Raw genomic sequence first — 16243 nt, 5'->3', positions numbered from 1 at the left:
GATTGTGTCTGACATCTCTCCTGCCAGGTTCCAAGTGTAATGTGGAGATAGACGAGTGTGCATCTAGCCCCTGTAGAAATGGAGGGACATGTGTGGATGAAGAGAATGGATTTCACTGCCAGTGTCCTGAGGGCTTTAAACCCCCTTACTGTTACTCCCAGGTGGATGAGTGTGGCAGCAGCCCATGTGTCCATGGCTCATGCAGGGATGACATCAACGGGTATGAACTCTTACAGACTTTGTTAAAGTGGCATCACATATGACATCAAGGAGCAACCTTGCATGACTATCTCGCAAGCTTGTTGCTAATTCCACAGGTTTCAACTTGAACATCAGTGCATTGTTATTTCACCTCTTGAACTTGGCAACTTTTGAATTAATGACTATATTCCTGTATTTCCAGTTACCGTTGTGACTGTGAGCCTGGATGGGTGGGGAAGAACTGTGACCTTGACAGGAACGACTGTTTGCCGAGTCCCTGCCAGAATGCTGGCACGTGCATTGACCAGCTCAATGGCTTCACCTGCAAGTGTCGCCAAGGCTTCAGAGGTAAGAGGGTGGCAGAGTAGCCCAACATACATCAACCTAAAAAAACACAGTACAAAGTGAGGATCACACTAATGCAGCATGTGCAGTAAATAAAGTCTTAACTATGTATCTTATAGACTTTATAGACACATTTTAGTCTAAAAGATTCCTACCATGTCCTTAATTTTCCCCTATCGGTATGACCATTGTCTACCTCCCTCTAGTGGTATATTAAAAATGTGTCGATACATTCACCAGTGGTAGGCAATGTTGTAATGTTTAAATGTCTTCGCTGCCCCCCCCAACAGGTAACCTCTGCCAGGTGAACATCAACGAATGTGCATCCAGTCCCTGTCTGAACAAGGGCACCTGTGTGGACGGTGTGGCAAGTTTCACCTGTCTGTGTGAGCTTCCTTACAGTGGACCCACTTGTGCTGATGTCCTAACCCCTTGTTCCCCTAACCCCTGTGCAAATCATGCCATCTGCACACACACCCCAGACTACTTGGGTTATCAATGTAACTGCCAGTCAGGGTGGCAAGGTAAGCTGTTTTTCTGCTTATCGACGCACTGCCTGCTTTTGTGAGATAATCTGTCTGGAAGTTAACAGAAAGTCTCACTGCATGATTACTTATGATCTTGAGTTAAACCTTATTATACCCTTGTTTTACATTCTACAGGTCAATTGTGTAACATAGATGTGAATGAATGCATCTCAAACCCCTGCAAGAACCGTGGGACCTGCGCTAACACACTTGGAGGCTTTGTGTGCTCCTGCAGAGCTGGATTTACTGGGCTGACGTGTGAAACAGACGTGAATGACTGTTCTCCTAGTGAGTGGCCACATAAATGTAGCGTGCTTAATTACTTTAACTGTCTGTTGCCGTCAAACTCAATAACAGGTTCATGTATACTGTTCTTGACCAAATCTTCTTCTTTTGTGCCATCAGATCCATGCCTAAGTGGAGGTTCCTGCACAGATGGTGTGAACTCCTTCCACTGTAGCTGCCTGGCAGGCTTTACTGGGCCCCGCTGTGCTTTAGAGATCAATGAATGCCAAAGTTCTCCCTGCAAAAATGGAGCTACATGCACAGACTATGTTAACTCCTACACCTGCACCTGTAGGCCTGGTTTTACTGGCATCCACTGCGAAACCAACATCCCTGATTGCACTGAAAGGTGAGTGTGTTTGAGTCATGGAGCTGTGTCTCACTGTGTACCTTCTCAACCTGCTAATAGACACATATACTATATAACTAATGAATGAGGCAATAACACATATTCATGTCCACAGCTCTTGCTTTAATGGAGGAACGTGTACAGATAAAATCAACGGCTATTCCTGTACCTGCCGCTCAGGCTTCACTGGCTCCCACTGTCAATACGAGGTCAACGAGTGTGATTCCCAGCCGTGCCTTAATGGAGGCATCTGTCAAGATGCCCTCGAGTCCTTCCGTTGCTCCTGCCCAAAGGGCTACACTGGCACCCGCTGCCAGGTACACACACACTCACCGACACTTCTGAAAGGTTTTGTAAAGGCCTTGTGTCTTTATGACTTTGTTTTTAGACTAATAAATGCTGATACGTGTTTATTTGCCTCTTGTCTCCCCAGACACCAGTCGACTGGTGCAGACGCTCATCTCCTTGCCAAAATGGAGGACGCTGTCGCCAAAAGGATGCTTCCTTTATCTGTGACTGTACTAATGGCTGGTCTGGACGTTACTGTGACATCTCAAGGGTTTCTTGTGAGACAGCTGCTCGCCATAGAGGTATGTGGGTGTTGCATGACATTTAACCTCTCGGTCTCTGTTTGTGTTGTAACTGATAATTAAAGTTACATTTTCTTCCAAATCTTTATTAACAGGGCTCCAGACAGATGAGCTATGCCATCACGGTGGTCACTGTGTCAACACTGGGAATGCCCACTATTGTAAATGCCCCGTTGACTACACTGGAAGCTATTGCGAAAGCCAAGTGGACCATTGTGAAGATAAACCCTGCCGCAATGGCGCCACCTGCAGGGGATATGTGGGAGGGTACCAGTGTGATGTGAGTTCACTGTAGATATGTGCATCTCTTTCAGATAAGTCAGTATCAGTCAGTATTCACCCAGTGCTTCTTCACAATTGTAGAGATATTGAAATTGTCATCGGCATGTCATTGCAGTGTATGCCAGGCTTTACTGGACAGAACTGCGAGATAGAGATCAATGAGTGCCAGTCTCATCCTTGCCAGAATGGAGGCACTTGCATTGATCTGGTGGGACATTACATCTGCTCCTGTCCCCCTGGCACACTGGGTATGAAAACAAATATTCAACATAAACCTATGTTTATTACTAAAGTGATTAAAAAAATATAATACATGTATTGTAGTATTAAATAATCCACTTTTCTTTTAAGGTGTTCTCTGTGAGATCAATGAAGATGACTGTGCTCTACCCCTGAGGCTGCGCAGTGCTCCTCCTAAGTGCCTGAACAATGGCACCTGTGTGGACAGAGTGGGTGGATACCGCTGCAATTGTCCCCCTGGATTCACAGGAGAGAGATGTGAGGGAGACATAAATGAGTGTCTCTCTAACCCCTGCAGCCCATCCAACAGTCTTGACTGCATCCAGTTGCCTAATGACTACCAATGTGTCTGTAAGCCTGGCTTCACTGGCCGGAGGTGTCAGAGCAGGTTCAGTGTGTGCGAATCTCAGCCTTGTCAGAGTGGAGGAGTCTGTTCTGTATTCAGCGGGTCTGCACTGGGATACACCTGCACGTGTCAGCTTGTAAGTGTACATTAACTTTAAGGACTTCAACACCAAGTCTTTTGATTTTATGGTTTGTGCATTATAGATTTTGTTATTTGTCTAAGGAAAGTTCACAATCTAAGTACATAAATGATCTCTATCTTTAGGGTTATGCTGGGCCCAATTGTGAAAGAAGCATGTCCTGTCGGGAGCTGTCCTGCTACAATGAAGGTAGCTGTACACTTACCACGAGGGGGGCACGTTGCACCTGCCAGCCAGGTTATGGTGGGCCCCAGTGTCGGCATCGCAGTAACGAAGGCTGCTCCTCCCAGCCCTGCCGAAATGGAGGATTGTGCACCGAAGAGACCAGCTTCCCGTTCTTCCACTGCCAGTGCCCCAGTGGCTGGGCAGGCAAACGGTGCGAGCAGAGCACCAGATCCCTAGAAGCCCCAACACCCTCATGCCCTCTAGCAGACTGTCACGACAAAGCCAGTGATGGTGTTTGCAACAAGGAATGCAACACATTCTTATGTCGCTGGGACGGTGGCGACTGTTCTCTAGCAGTGAACCCCTGGGCTCGTTGTGCAGACTGCTGGCGTGTCTTCAACAACAGCCAGTGTGATGAGTCCTGCAATAACGTTGACTGTCTGTATGACAACTTTGATTGCAAAAGCAAGGAGAAAGTGTGCAAGTGAGTTTACTTTTACTGTCAGGATTCCTTTATTTGTTTCTGCGCTGATCTGAGAAAACTTAAGCTGATCCTTCTGTTTGTGTTGTCTCCAGTCCAATATATGAAGCCTACTGTATAGACCACTATGCTGATGGAAAGTGTGACCAGGGATGCAACACAGAGGAATGCGGCTGGGATGGCTTGGACTGTGCAGAAAAGGTTCCAGAAGCCCTCGCTGATGGTGTCTTGGTTTTGGTGGTCCTGCTGCCTCCTGAGGAGCTTCTCCGCACTAGCACAGCTTTTCTTCAGAAATTAAGTGCTATCCTGCACACTGCACTGCGCTTCCGACTGGACCCCAACGGAGAAGCCATGATCCGCCCCTACACCCGCCGAGAGGCACGCCTCAAGCGGGAGCTGCAGCCTCAACAGGAGGTCATCGGGTCAGTCAGGCATACAGTAAACATTAAAGCTGAAGTCTTTTCTTTACATTCTACATTACACTAAACGCCTGCCTCTCTACTATTCCTGTAGCTCCATAGTGTATCTGGAAATAGACAACCGTCTATGCTCTCAGGGCTCTGAGGACTGTTTCCCTACAGCAGACAGTGCTGCAGACTACTTGGGAGCCCTGTCAGCTGTAGAAATGCTCCGCTTTCCATACCCGCTCAAGGAAGTCCGTGGTGAGTATAGATACTTAAAAGACAAAATGAACTTGTAAAACTAATTAGACACAAATGTGTGATTACGACTTTGTTTCTTCACCACAGGTGAAAAGTTCCCCCCTGGTATTAACCCCATACCTACATGGGGCAAGCTGATGCTGGTGGGGATAGCTTCTCTTTTCCTTTTGGTCATCCTTGTTATAGGAATGTTGATTGCTCGTAGAAAGAGAGAGCACAGTACCCTTTGGTTCCCTGAGGGCTTCTTCCTTAAGAAGGAACCCAGCAGCAACAAGAACCGCAGGGAACCCGTGGGCCAGGATGCTCTGGGAATGAAGTAAGTTATTTGTGTGCAACGATTTTGTTGGGACGAAGTGCTTTAGCAATACAATTTGGAATTGCTTTAGGAATTTGTTTTGAAATTGTATTAGTTTTCCTGTGCCTACATTGATTAAAATATTCATCCGCAAACAGACACATGCCAAAAACTGCTGAGGAATCTCTCCTTGGAGATCACAGTGACCAGTGGATGGACGCGGACTGCCCAGAGGCCAAAAGGCTCAAGGTCAGTTACACAGCATATTTCCATTTATAAACTATCTTAATCGCTTCAAATATAGAAAAGCACAAGAGTGTGTACATTTTACAACAGCAGTCCATCCTATATTTAATCCTGCAGTAAGTAATGCCATTTATCTCCTTTTGTGAGTTCAGGTTGAGGAGCCGAGTATGCTCTCAGACTGTGAAGATGCAGTGGACAGCAGGCAGTGGACGCAGCATCACCTTGCAGCCGCAGACATTCGCGTGCCTCCCACTATGGCCCTCACACCACCTCAAGGAGAGTTTGAAAGTGACTGCATGGATGTTAATGTCCGAGGCCCAGGTTGGTAGTGATGTAAACTTCAATTCTAAGATTGTAACTGGGATTTCTTCAGTTTTTTTTTTAAACTTTCTTTGTATTATGTTACATTGAGCCCTTAAATATCCATAAACACACCCATGTCTGTTTTTTTTAATATCCTACCAGATGGTTTTACACCTTTGATGCTGGCATCATTCTGTGGAGGTGGTTTAGAGCCGGAGGTAGCAGAGGAGGAGGAGAATGAGGAATGTTCGGCCAACATTATCTCTGACCTGATCTACCAGGGTGCATCCCTTGCTGCCCAAACAGACCGCACTGGTGAGACAGCGCTCCACCTGGCTGCTCGCTACGCCCGTGCTGATGCGGCTAAGAGGCTGCTGGATGCCGGGGCAGATGCCAACGCTCAGGATAACACAGAACGTACACCGCTACATGCTGCAGTGGCTGCAGATGCACAGGGTGTCTTCCAGGTAAACAAACGTCAACATATACTGTTTATTGGCCACATTAGTGGTAAAAATGCCTATAACTTTTTTTTTAACATGTACACTATGTATAGAAATGCAGAAATCATAATGTTGAACCCAATCTTTTCCATCCTCCTAGATTCTGATCCGAAATCGGGCTACAGATCTTGACTCCCGTATGTATGATGGCTCCACCGCGCTGATCCTGGCAGCACGGCTGGCAGTAGAGGGCATGGTAGAGGAACTCATCACATGTCATGCTGATGTCAATGCAGTTGATGAAATGGGTATGCATGTGTATTGTTTCACTCAAGTGGATGTCCTGATGGAAATGTCCCTGTTTTGTGATAATATTCACTGAAACAAAAGATGCATAATCTCATCGTTTATCTCTTTTAGGTAAATCTTCCTTGCACTGGGCTGCTGCTGTTAATAATGTGGATGCCACTATTGCCCTGCTGAAGAATGGTGCAAACAAAGATATGCAAGATCTCAAGGTGTGACATCCACTTATCCACGTTTTAAGCACACTTTTGCATCAACTTGGCTTGAATTGAGATATGTTTGTATCTAACACAGCCTCTGATCCGCTCTGTTTTTCTTTACAGGAGGAGACCCCTCTGTTCCTTGCAGCTCGTGAAGGCAGCTGTGAGGCTGTGAAAGTGCTGCTGGCTCATTTTGCAAACCGAGAGATCACAGACCATATGGACAGGTTGCCAAGGGACATTGCTCAGGAGCGAATGCACCACGACATTGTGCAACTTCTTGATGAGTACAACACAGTAAGGAGTCCCCAGGGTCATGGAGGGCCTGGACACCACCTCACTGGGGGGCACACTCTGTCTCCTCTCATGTGCCCGCCCAGCGCCTTCCTGCCTAGTCTGAAGAACACCCCACAGGGCAAGAAGAACCGTCGGCCTGGGGCCAAGGGTTCTAGCCTGGGAAGCCAACATGCTAACAGTCTGAAGGAGTCAGTCAAGGCCCGTAATAAGAAGCTGACCTTGGACATGCAGAGTGCCTTACTGGAGAGCTCAGTTACCCTGTCCCCTGTCGACTCACTGGACTCACCGCATGGGGGAGCTAGCAATGCTGGCTACATCACCAACCCCACTTCCCCTGTGGCCATGCAGTCACCAGGGCTCTTTCACTCCTCCATGTCTGTCCCAAACACCCCAATGGTACATAGTAGCATGTTGGAGGGAGGTGGCCCGTTTGCTGTGTCTCTTGCCCAACTAAATGACATGGGAGCTGGAGGAATGTCCTTGCAGGGACGTGTTTCCATGGCTTCAGATGTTAACCATGGATATGTGCTGAGTTCAGGCCAGATGGGGCTCAACATGGGCTTGGTCAGTCCTGTCAGTGTGCCCTTTGACTGGCACAGCCGGATGGCCTCCTCCCAGTGTGGCCAGCAGGTGGTGAATCTTTTGCAGAATAGCCAGGCAGGCATGCACCCCCAGAGCCCAGCCATGCAACAGCAAAACATGCTGATGCACCAGCAGCAGCTCTACCGCAATGCCATGCTGCAGCCAACACCTGTTACCTCCACACCCTCTATCAGCCCAGTCAAGCTCCCCTCCATTGCTGAGCAGCAGCAACAGCAGCAGCAACAGCAGCAGCAGCAGCAGCAGCAGCTCATCAACCACACCATCACCAACCAGCAGAGCATGGCCCGCATGGGTACCTCCACCCCACCGACACCCCAGACCTCCCAGCCCCCACCATCCTTCTTCCAGCAGCAGCAGATGCCTCAGCAACCTTCTCAGCCCCAGCCTCCTGCTCATCCCCCACAGGCAGTTACACCAGCAGCCCAGCCCACTCAGGCACTGCCCTCCCAGCCTAGTGGCAGCACTGCAGGAACAGAGGATTACCCAACTCCTCCCTCTCAGCACAGCTACTCATCAGCACTAGATGCTACGCCCAAGCATTACCTCCATTTGCCCAGTGAGCACCCCTACCTGACCCCCTCCCCAGAATCTCCGGAGCCTTGGTCCAGCCCCTCTCCTCATTGCGTCTCTGATTGGTCAGATTCCACACCCAGCCCAGCAGTTGCTGGCCCTGCCCAGACCCAAATTACTCAAATCCCAGAAGCCAATGGCAAGATGCAGGTGTTTGCGTGAAGATCTCATGGGCCCTGCTTGAAATGGGACCTGGGGTAGAATATTTTGTGGACTGGCTCTATGGCTTGTCTGTTTATGTGTCAGCCTGTTTCCAAGATTTTCATTGGATTCGGATTGACTATGATCAAGAGGACCGTCTGCTAGGTATTTTTGCAGAGAAAAAAGTAAAGGGAAATGTGTGTTGTCTGAAAAAACAGACAACAATTTAATGAAGTAATTCTGTCACAGATGGACTTGTTTTTTATTATAAAAAAAGTATATGAAGAAAACCAAGTCTTTCATTTCAAAGACTTAGGGATGCTCGCCTGGAAACTAACAAACATTTAAAAAGTAGATATGGGAAAAAAAAGTAAAATGTTGAAGGGAATTCATTTATTTTTATTTATTGTTTTTATCTCTCTGAATTGCTCTTTTAGGTGTTGTACCCTCTTTCTGTCCTATAACTTCTCACATAATGTGCCACCCCCTCCTATTTTATACAGACCGCCTACTTTTATATTTAGCCAGTATGGCAAGTGATGGTAAAGGAATATAATTCATCATTCAGACCAGTTAATTGACAGAAAGAGGAATTTTCACCTCTCTTGACTGATATTTATTTAGGCCAACGACAGCTGGTAAAGATGAGAAACTGGTTCTAGCAGATATATATTAAGAGTTGCTCAGCAGTAGTGATATGTTCTGATTTGATTGAATTGTGGTAATTGATTACTTTCCACATGAGTATTATGAATAAGAACGTAGATGAGTGTCTCTGAAGCACTTCAAGTGACCAGCCTCGAAGGGCAAGTGTGGGTCAAATACAACATTTAACTGCAATGGATATTTATAATATATGGGTGATATTTAATCCATGGTCATTTTCCTTATGAACTTTCACAATAAATCAGCAGAGTAAAGGTTTAGGGTTTAATGCTTTTATTTCAATTGTAGTTTCTCATGACTCTACAGGACTCTTACCTCCGGTTCTACTGTCAGCCCTGATATCTGTGTTGTTTTGCCTTAAAATCAGCCTCTCACTGCCCTTTTAGTTTGTATTATTTTTTTGTTTGTTCCATTTGTTTTATACTCTGTATATTTGTGAAAACCATGGATACCTTTCTTTTAGCATCACTTCAGATGTACTAAGCTATGCTTATCAGCTGCTATTTTATATCACTCTTCTCTGCAAACGTTCCTCCATTTTGCCTGTCTTGTTGAGTTTGGGTGATGTGCCTTTCAGCAGCATCCAACACAGAGTGGAACCAGGTGAACGGGACAGGTGGAAGTTTAATTTGTCAAGTCCACATCATGTCTTTTACTGGACAAAATGGAAACATTCTGGACTATCTGTGGCGGTTGAGGTCTCATTGACACTCTCACCTCGCCTCCGGTAGTGTCTGTGGTGGAGTAGTGGTCAGTGTGAGGGTGTGGCTGCTGGGCTGTGACTGCTTATGCCCTGTCACTCCTCAGGGAGATGTTTTATGGCATGCAGTGGGACAGTTCCCCTGCATCTACAGTAGCTCCCAGTCCAGGGACAGTGGAGATGTATCTTAAGATGATTGTTAGAAGAGACTGAAGGAAAGAACACTACTATGTAGTGCTGCACCCTTAAACTTTTTACAAAATTCTGAGATGACACTCCATCATCCAGCTAACACTTTGTGTAATGTCTGACCAACTCTCTACCCCCACATGACATGAGTGTTTAGGATAGAGGTAATCCTCCCCTAGTGTGCCATGGACATTTCAGCATAAATTCAATTGATATAGTAGAATTTTGAAACCACTGCATTTTCATCGTGTGAAAACATGAACAGAAATTAGTAGGCCACCACTCCTAGCTACTACTTTTGTGGTGACCTAACACTGCCCCTAGTTGTGTCATAGAGTTTATCTTTCAATTATTGTTTTATCCTGTTCACTATAGACTCGGCTACTGTTTTGCCAGACCTAGGAAACGTGTTATTGTTCACAGTCCAGTTCATATTTTACTTACAAAAACAGTTTTTTGTTTGATTTTTTATTTTTATATATAACTGGTCTTTCAATTTCTCTTCCAGGTCGCACTAAGTGTTTTGTACATTTCAACCTCCCAACATCTGTTTGTAAATATGTTTGTTTTGGGTAGATCTTTGCTTGAGACGGCCTTTGTTTCTGAAATGATTATGTACTAAAAAGGACAAAAATAAAATGTAATCATTTAGCATTATTTGAAGCTGAGGCTGTGACTGATATTTTTGTCTTGTGTTATTAGAACAGTCATAGATATTTTCTATCATTATTAATTTCTATACTTGTTTAAAAGTAGTTCAAAACCATTGTACATTAAACCTTTCCACGGTTTTACTTTCTACAGTCGAAAGTTGTAAAGTTACTTATAATAAAATTTGTAGGGAACTACATTTTTGTGTCCTGGTTTTCAGTGATTGTTTCATATTAAAAAAGGAGGATATTTATTAACTCAGATCCTCATAATCATAACCATTAAAATAAAATTGAAATGGAGTTTTCTTTTCACTTAACTGATTTAACGTCTGAAATGTTACTTTTTCTGGTTCAAACGCATTCTCATGAACGGGTTCTTATGAAATCGTACGAAAAGTTATGCCCCTGAAATGTGTGATAGACGAAAACTAGGAGACCCCTGCCTGGTCACGTGGCATCGGCCACAGAGCTCCATGCTACAGAGCTGCAGTTGCTAGCTGTTCAAACCGATACAAAGCTTCATGACGCCAACTACAGACTTCCGTCACAGCTTGCCTATCAGCGGCAGTTCGTTGATGTGTTTAGCCGCTACAGAGCTCTGTAACACCCGCTACGGTGCTCTGCATGGTGCTCCGTCGGGTCAGCGGTAGTTGGTGGTTCTGTTACCCAAGAATAGGTGACTGAGCTGGGTTTATATAGCAGTAGTCAATGTAGCGCGCCCAGCAAAAAAAAGTGGAAATCATACCAATAACAATGCTTAGCTTTTTGAACGTATGGTTCATGGGAACAGGCTGAAAACTAGTAGATAGGTTACCCCTTTAAGTGTTCAGATTAGAATAATAATGGTAAATTTAACTGATGCAATATTTTCATGTGTTTCATTACAGTGTTGTAACGTTTTTCTCTTTATTATCCCAGTTTGTTCCTTATTGTTCTTTCCCGTTAATTGCAATTACTTTTACAACATGTTTGGGTCATAGTGGGGGGTCATAGGGGTGTAGGCTAGCACAGGGGTCTTAATCGTTTTTTAAACCAAGGGCCCCTTAACTGAGAGAAGCGTTCATGGGCCCACCACAGATATTGTAGAAAATTAAGTTGCATAATAAACTGGGCAAACAGTAATGTGTGGGTGGCCTAAAGCATTCTTATATACTTTTTTGGTATATAGAATACCAAACTTTATACAAATTAATATACAGTATACAATAATCTGGCGCCCCCCCCTGCAGTAACTCTGAGGACCCCCTAGGGGTCCCTTGTTGAAGCTCTCTGGTGTAGGTTATCTACCCAGCAGGACCCCTTGTCTAGGTCTGCTGTGATTTGAGCTGTAAGGTTGAAACTGATGATGGTAAATCAACAGTATGTACAGTATGTTTGTATATTATTTAAATATTGTTCAGGACACATATTTTATGTATTAACAACCTAAGAGTTTTTTTTTAACCCCACACAACAGGACTGGATTTGGACAAGCATCTGGAGAAAGCTGGTTGGGGTAAAAAATTTAGATTTAGATTTTAGTGTTATACCATGAATTCACTAGTCTTAGTGGCTTCAAATATGGATGAGCCAGTGACTAATAGATTGTGAAATGGTAGCATATCTGCTTTACCAGAAGTACAAGTGTAATGCAGGAGTGCAAGACTCAGTTTCATATCCATTACAACAACGCTAATGAAAATATATGGATCCTTTATTTTATTTATTATATATTATTCATTTATTTGTTTTTTTGTTTGTATGCCAGTCTGTCTGCCAATAGGATAAATCATGTACTATAGTATTCCTGACTTTACTAGTTTTGAAAAAAGATTGGAACTAATTTTCTTTGTTAGAATTATGACAGTCCAATACAATACATTTTGTGTTATTTTATTGCCTTTGCTATAGTTTTCCTTAAAATTAACATAAATAACTAAATTAAAAGAGAAATTTGTAAAATGCTTAAAATTCATATATGGTGAAATTTTACCTGAAGTGAAGTTTACCTGTACACTAGAAGAAAAAGATGGTCCATATTTACAGTACATGAAGAATTAACATTATTTTAGTTACAATACTGTATACAATATTCTATGGTTTGTGCCATAATCATTGCTTCTAAGAAGGAAGCATCTGTCACATTACAGTTGTATATTTTACTAAAGAACTCTAACAACAAGATAAAGCTACCAAAGTCAATCACTGTTCCCTCAGGAATAACATTAATAGTCTGTGCGATCTTTATTTCTTCCCTGCGCCCCTCTGCAGCATGCGCAGCACCCCGAGAGTAGCATTGAACACGCTGTCGTGTTTAAATATCATCTTATAGAAGGTGTCCAGAGGCAGTCGACCAGTCGGATCTGCATGCTTCAGTGCTGTCATGGGCATGTACAGGCGGTTGGTCTGGTGGCGCAGAGGAGGCTCTTTGGCTGTGATCACTTTAATGGTTTGCTGAAAAATACAAACAAAAAAGTGGATTCCTTATTATGCATTTCCACTGGCAAAACCATTGTTATTATTCTTTTTTATTTTTATTTTTACTATTCACCATCATTTGTCTTAGTGACCTACTGAACTCAAATGCAAACATTATTTTCATCACTTGCCTCAGCCACTTCCTCTGGTGTCTGGCCTAATGAGGAGAAAATCTTTTTAGAGTATGGTAGGTAAACTTCACGGAAGATTTTGGCAGTCTCCTCATCTGTTCCTGAAAGATCCATCTTCTCAGCATCCTCATACACTTTCCTTTCAAACTCTGTCACCACAGGGCCAGGTTCCACTAGAGTCGTCCTTGTGACAGAGATATGAAAAATATATAGAATAACAGTTACATTACAGTCAACAAGTTGGGCTGTTGTGTGCTCACTCACACATTAACTTGTAGTGGTGGGGATGCTGCATTGAGTTGTAAAAGCAAATATATTTTTAAGGACATGTAATCACTTGATGCTAAACTTCATTGCTTGCACTGCCAGACTTTCGCAAAATCCTTCCACAGCAAATTTGGAGGCAGAGTAGACGTCATTGAACAGAAGCCCTGTGTAGAAACATAAGAACACCTGTTAGCAACCTCTTCCCTCTCCTTTTCTGCAAATTCACTGAAACAATCAAACGCACCCTGTATTCCCATGACGCTGCTCATCACCACAATATGGCCGCTCTGCCTCCGCTTCATGTCGGGCAGCAACTCTTTCACTAGCCTAGCCAGGCCAAAGAAGTTTGTATCAAAGAGATTCTTCATTGCGTCAATACTTTGGCACTCCAGTGGTCCAATCATGCCAACGCCAGCATTGTTCACTGCAACAGCGGAGTACCCAATGTCATTATGTGCTTGTAGAGAGATCTTAAATTCACTTAATAAATTTCTATGAGAATGTGACGGAGAGGACACAGACCAAGAACATCCACCCGTCTGTCCGGCAGGCCGTTGACACACTCTCTGATGGAGGCTTCACAACAGGCATCTAACTCTTTGATTTCCAGGGTTTTGTTTAAGGAGTCCCCTGCTGCTTTCTCCAAGGGCCCCCGTTTCCTAAGATCCCTCATTGTGGCAACCACTGCCTCAGATAAACAATCAATACACTGGCTGTAAGTAGCTGGAGTTATTTATATCATCTACTCTTTTTTGGTTGAGGAGAGTGAATGGCTGACCTTCAAACCGTCTGAGTTCATCCTTAGCCAGCCGTGCAGCCACAGCCAAGCCGATACCAGAGGAGCACCCAGTCACCAGCACTCTCCTGGGTCCCATGGCTCTTTGACCTCTGACCTCAAACTTCACGAGGATCCTTGCTGCTCAGTCAAAAAATGATGTGTGAAATGTAAATAAAAGGAAAATCATCCTAATATTATGTCATCGCCATCAGCATTCTGTTCAATTTAGATGGTATTTTGTGATTGAGTGTTGTAATTCCACTTTTTCCTAATGTACATCTATCTCAATTTGTAACTTTTTTTTTGGCCTTGAATGCTATTTGATATCCCTAGCGAATGTGCATGAAAATGAATGTGAAAGAGTTATTACAAAACATGCAGTTGCATTGGATTATGATATAATGGCATTACTGTAAGTGGAGTGATCTGCAGCTATCTTTAATCTCTTCATCATCTATATTTCCCTGTAGGATTAATGTGTTGATCAGTAGACACAGTGAGTTTAGTTTATTAGGATCCCCAATAGCTGCAGCAGGGCTACAGCTATTTCATGTGGTACAACACATATTCAGAATAACACAATATACATAACATAACGAGAGAACATTAAAAGCAAACTTAAAGAGGTAGCATAAAAAATTGAGTGATTGAGTGAGTAAGTATATGTAAATGAAAAGTCACAAAACGCACAACATGATAACAAAATAATGAATTTTGGAAGTCCAGTCCCAGCCCAATCACTGTGTGATGTCATGATTGTTGATACTTTAAGGAGGATTTCACATATTGACATGGATGCTTGCTGGTCAAGGCATTAAAGCTGAATTAATTTCAATTGAATAGAAAAATAATTATTTGTATTTATTTATGGCCATTACTTTTTCCATGAGGGTGGAGTTGAGTTCGTAATTGCAATATTCTTCCGTGACATACAGTATACAATTCTTTCTATAGCACAATGATGATACCTGCATTCATATGTTCGCTTTTAACATTGTGGTTAAGCATAGCACTTAAGTAATAGTTACTTCCCATCACTGTAGGCTTTATCATCCAAATAACAGTGACACCACAGAGATAAAATATACAATAAGGTCATACTAGAGTAGACTTTGAGAATTGCGGACCCTGCTAAGCCCCTACAGGGGAACATAACCCCATCAAAGTCCAGACTCAGAGGCCTGTGGTTTTGATTAGGTGGTGTTTTAGTCTACCAACCTGTAGAGCGTGCAGCGCGTCCTCCACACCAGCTGATTTGGGAAATAAAGATGTACACCAGCGGGTCTGTAAACTAACGTTGGCGCAGCTTTCAGAGAGGGGGATACAACCAAGTCACAGCGGGACAGACGGCTACATAAGCCCACCGATTACCTAAATGGGTCACAAAGGCCGAGTCAGTGTGTGGGAGTTGTAGTTCCTTAAGTGACAACGACTCCTGTAACTGTAGCACGTCACACATCACGACACGTCGTGTGCCATATTATGGCTACCGTTATAGTTTGGGTCAAACTTTAAACTACAGCATGCACCATGAATATATAACATTATGCACTCTCGCATTTCCGTAGATGCCTCAGAAATGGTTAATGAAGGATGATGAAAAGGAAAACAGATTATTATAAATATAATTATAAATATAATTATTATTATTATTACTATTATTATTATTAAATTATTAGTATTATTGTTGTTGTTGTTTTCCTTATTATTAACAAAATAAATGTCATTTCTACACGGTTTCTATTACTAAAAAATGTTATTTTTAATAAATTCACAATACGGTCCAGAGTATTGCACTAAATATAGTGGGAATAGTAAGTATAATAAGTATGACAAAAAACTGATAATTCATCCATCTATCTATTCATCATTTGCTTTCACGGAGGTTTGATTATTATATGCATTAACATTATGATTCATTGTAAGAATATTCTTATCACTGTAGCCTACTCGTTAAGAATCATACAAAATCGTGTAAATATCCGTACCTTTATACTACAGTTTTTGATATTTTTACACTTAATTTTGAAAGTAGGCTATTTACCGAAAGTTTGTTTCGGTAGTACCTTCAGCGGACTTTGGAGGAAGGTCTGGCAAAGCGAGACTGTACAAGCATCGACTCTTGCGTGATGTTTTAATGTGTTGTTACAGTTTCACATGGTGACCACAAGGTGGTAGTAAACGCTCTAACTAGAGAAGTAATCCTACTAGTCAACCCCCCCTAGCGTCAAGCAGACACATTACCAACATATATTAACAATAAACCTCTCTGTTTTTAATATTCAGCCGACCGCCAAGTAAAAGGGAGCTATTCACAAATTATATGGCCTACATTTTTAAATGCATCAGATTAAAGAGAGTAAGGGTTTATATTTTTGGATATCAC

The 16243-nt window shown here is 43.1% G+C and overlaps 2 protein-coding genes across 3 annotated transcripts in view; one reads left to right on the top strand and one right to left on the bottom strand.

Moving 5' to 3' along the window:
• notch3 (notch receptor 3) overlaps positions 1 to 10421 on the top strand; it is a 29029-nt gene extending 18608 nt beyond the window's left edge. Inside the window, exons 13-32 of the mRNA XM_034893115.1 lie at positions 28 to 220; positions 404 to 549; positions 837 to 1070; positions 1209 to 1361; positions 1479 to 1707; positions 1823 to 2024; positions 2141 to 2297; positions 2393 to 2577; positions 2695 to 2827; positions 2931 to 3301; positions 3430 to 3953; positions 4046 to 4372; positions 4464 to 4612; positions 4700 to 4928; positions 5066 to 5156; positions 5306 to 5474; positions 5619 to 5923; positions 6060 to 6207; positions 6320 to 6417; positions 6529 to 10421. Coding sequence (XP_034749006.1) covers positions 28 to 220; positions 404 to 549; positions 837 to 1070; positions 1209 to 1361; positions 1479 to 1707; positions 1823 to 2024; positions 2141 to 2297; positions 2393 to 2577; positions 2695 to 2827; positions 2931 to 3301; positions 3430 to 3953; positions 4046 to 4372; positions 4464 to 4612; positions 4700 to 4928; positions 5066 to 5156; positions 5306 to 5474; positions 5619 to 5923; positions 6060 to 6207; positions 6320 to 6417; positions 6529 to 8037 — 5552 coding nt within the window. The 3' untranslated portion in view covers positions 8038 to 10421. The remainder of the gene's footprint in view (positions 1 to 27; positions 221 to 403; positions 550 to 836; positions 1071 to 1208; positions 1362 to 1478; positions 1708 to 1822; positions 2025 to 2140; positions 2298 to 2392; positions 2578 to 2694; positions 2828 to 2930; positions 3302 to 3429; positions 3954 to 4045; positions 4373 to 4463; positions 4613 to 4699; positions 4929 to 5065; positions 5157 to 5305; positions 5475 to 5618; positions 5924 to 6059; positions 6208 to 6319; positions 6418 to 6528) is intronic.
• Positions 10422 to 12347: 1926 nt separating this feature from the next.
• On the bottom strand, positions 12348 to 15253 carry LOC117957440 (retinol dehydrogenase 8). 2 transcript variants are annotated; one of them, XM_034893173.1, is made up of 7 exons: positions 15076 to 15252; positions 13858 to 13995; positions 13602 to 13763; positions 13324 to 13503; positions 13150 to 13243; positions 12813 to 12996; positions 12348 to 12657 (listed from the first exon to the last, which is right to left on the bottom strand). In XM_034893173.1, exons 2-7 carry the CDS (start codon positions 13952 to 13954, stop codon positions 12448 to 12450), a joined length of 927 nt encoding a protein of 308 aa, XP_034749064.1. In that variant the 5' UTR covers positions 13955 to 13995; positions 15076 to 15252; the 3' UTR covers positions 12348 to 12447. The 2 variants fall into 2 exon arrangements, with proteins under 2 accessions (XP_034749064.1, XP_034749065.1); XM_034893174.1 differs by lacking the exon at positions 13602 to 13763 and having other exon boundaries at positions 15076 to 15253.
• Between the last annotated feature and the right edge of the window lie 990 nt (positions 15254 to 16243).

This window comes from Etheostoma cragini, chromosome 15 (assembly GCF_013103735.1).
Source record: "Etheostoma cragini isolate CJK2018 chromosome 15, CSU_Ecrag_1.0, whole genome shotgun sequence".
In the NCBI taxonomy this organism is placed as follows: domain Eukaryota; kingdom Metazoa; phylum Chordata; class Actinopteri; order Perciformes; family Percidae; genus Etheostoma; species Etheostoma cragini.
The sequence above is the reverse complement of the archived record's forward strand: the minus strand, read 5'-3'. Positions and strand labels throughout refer to the sequence as shown.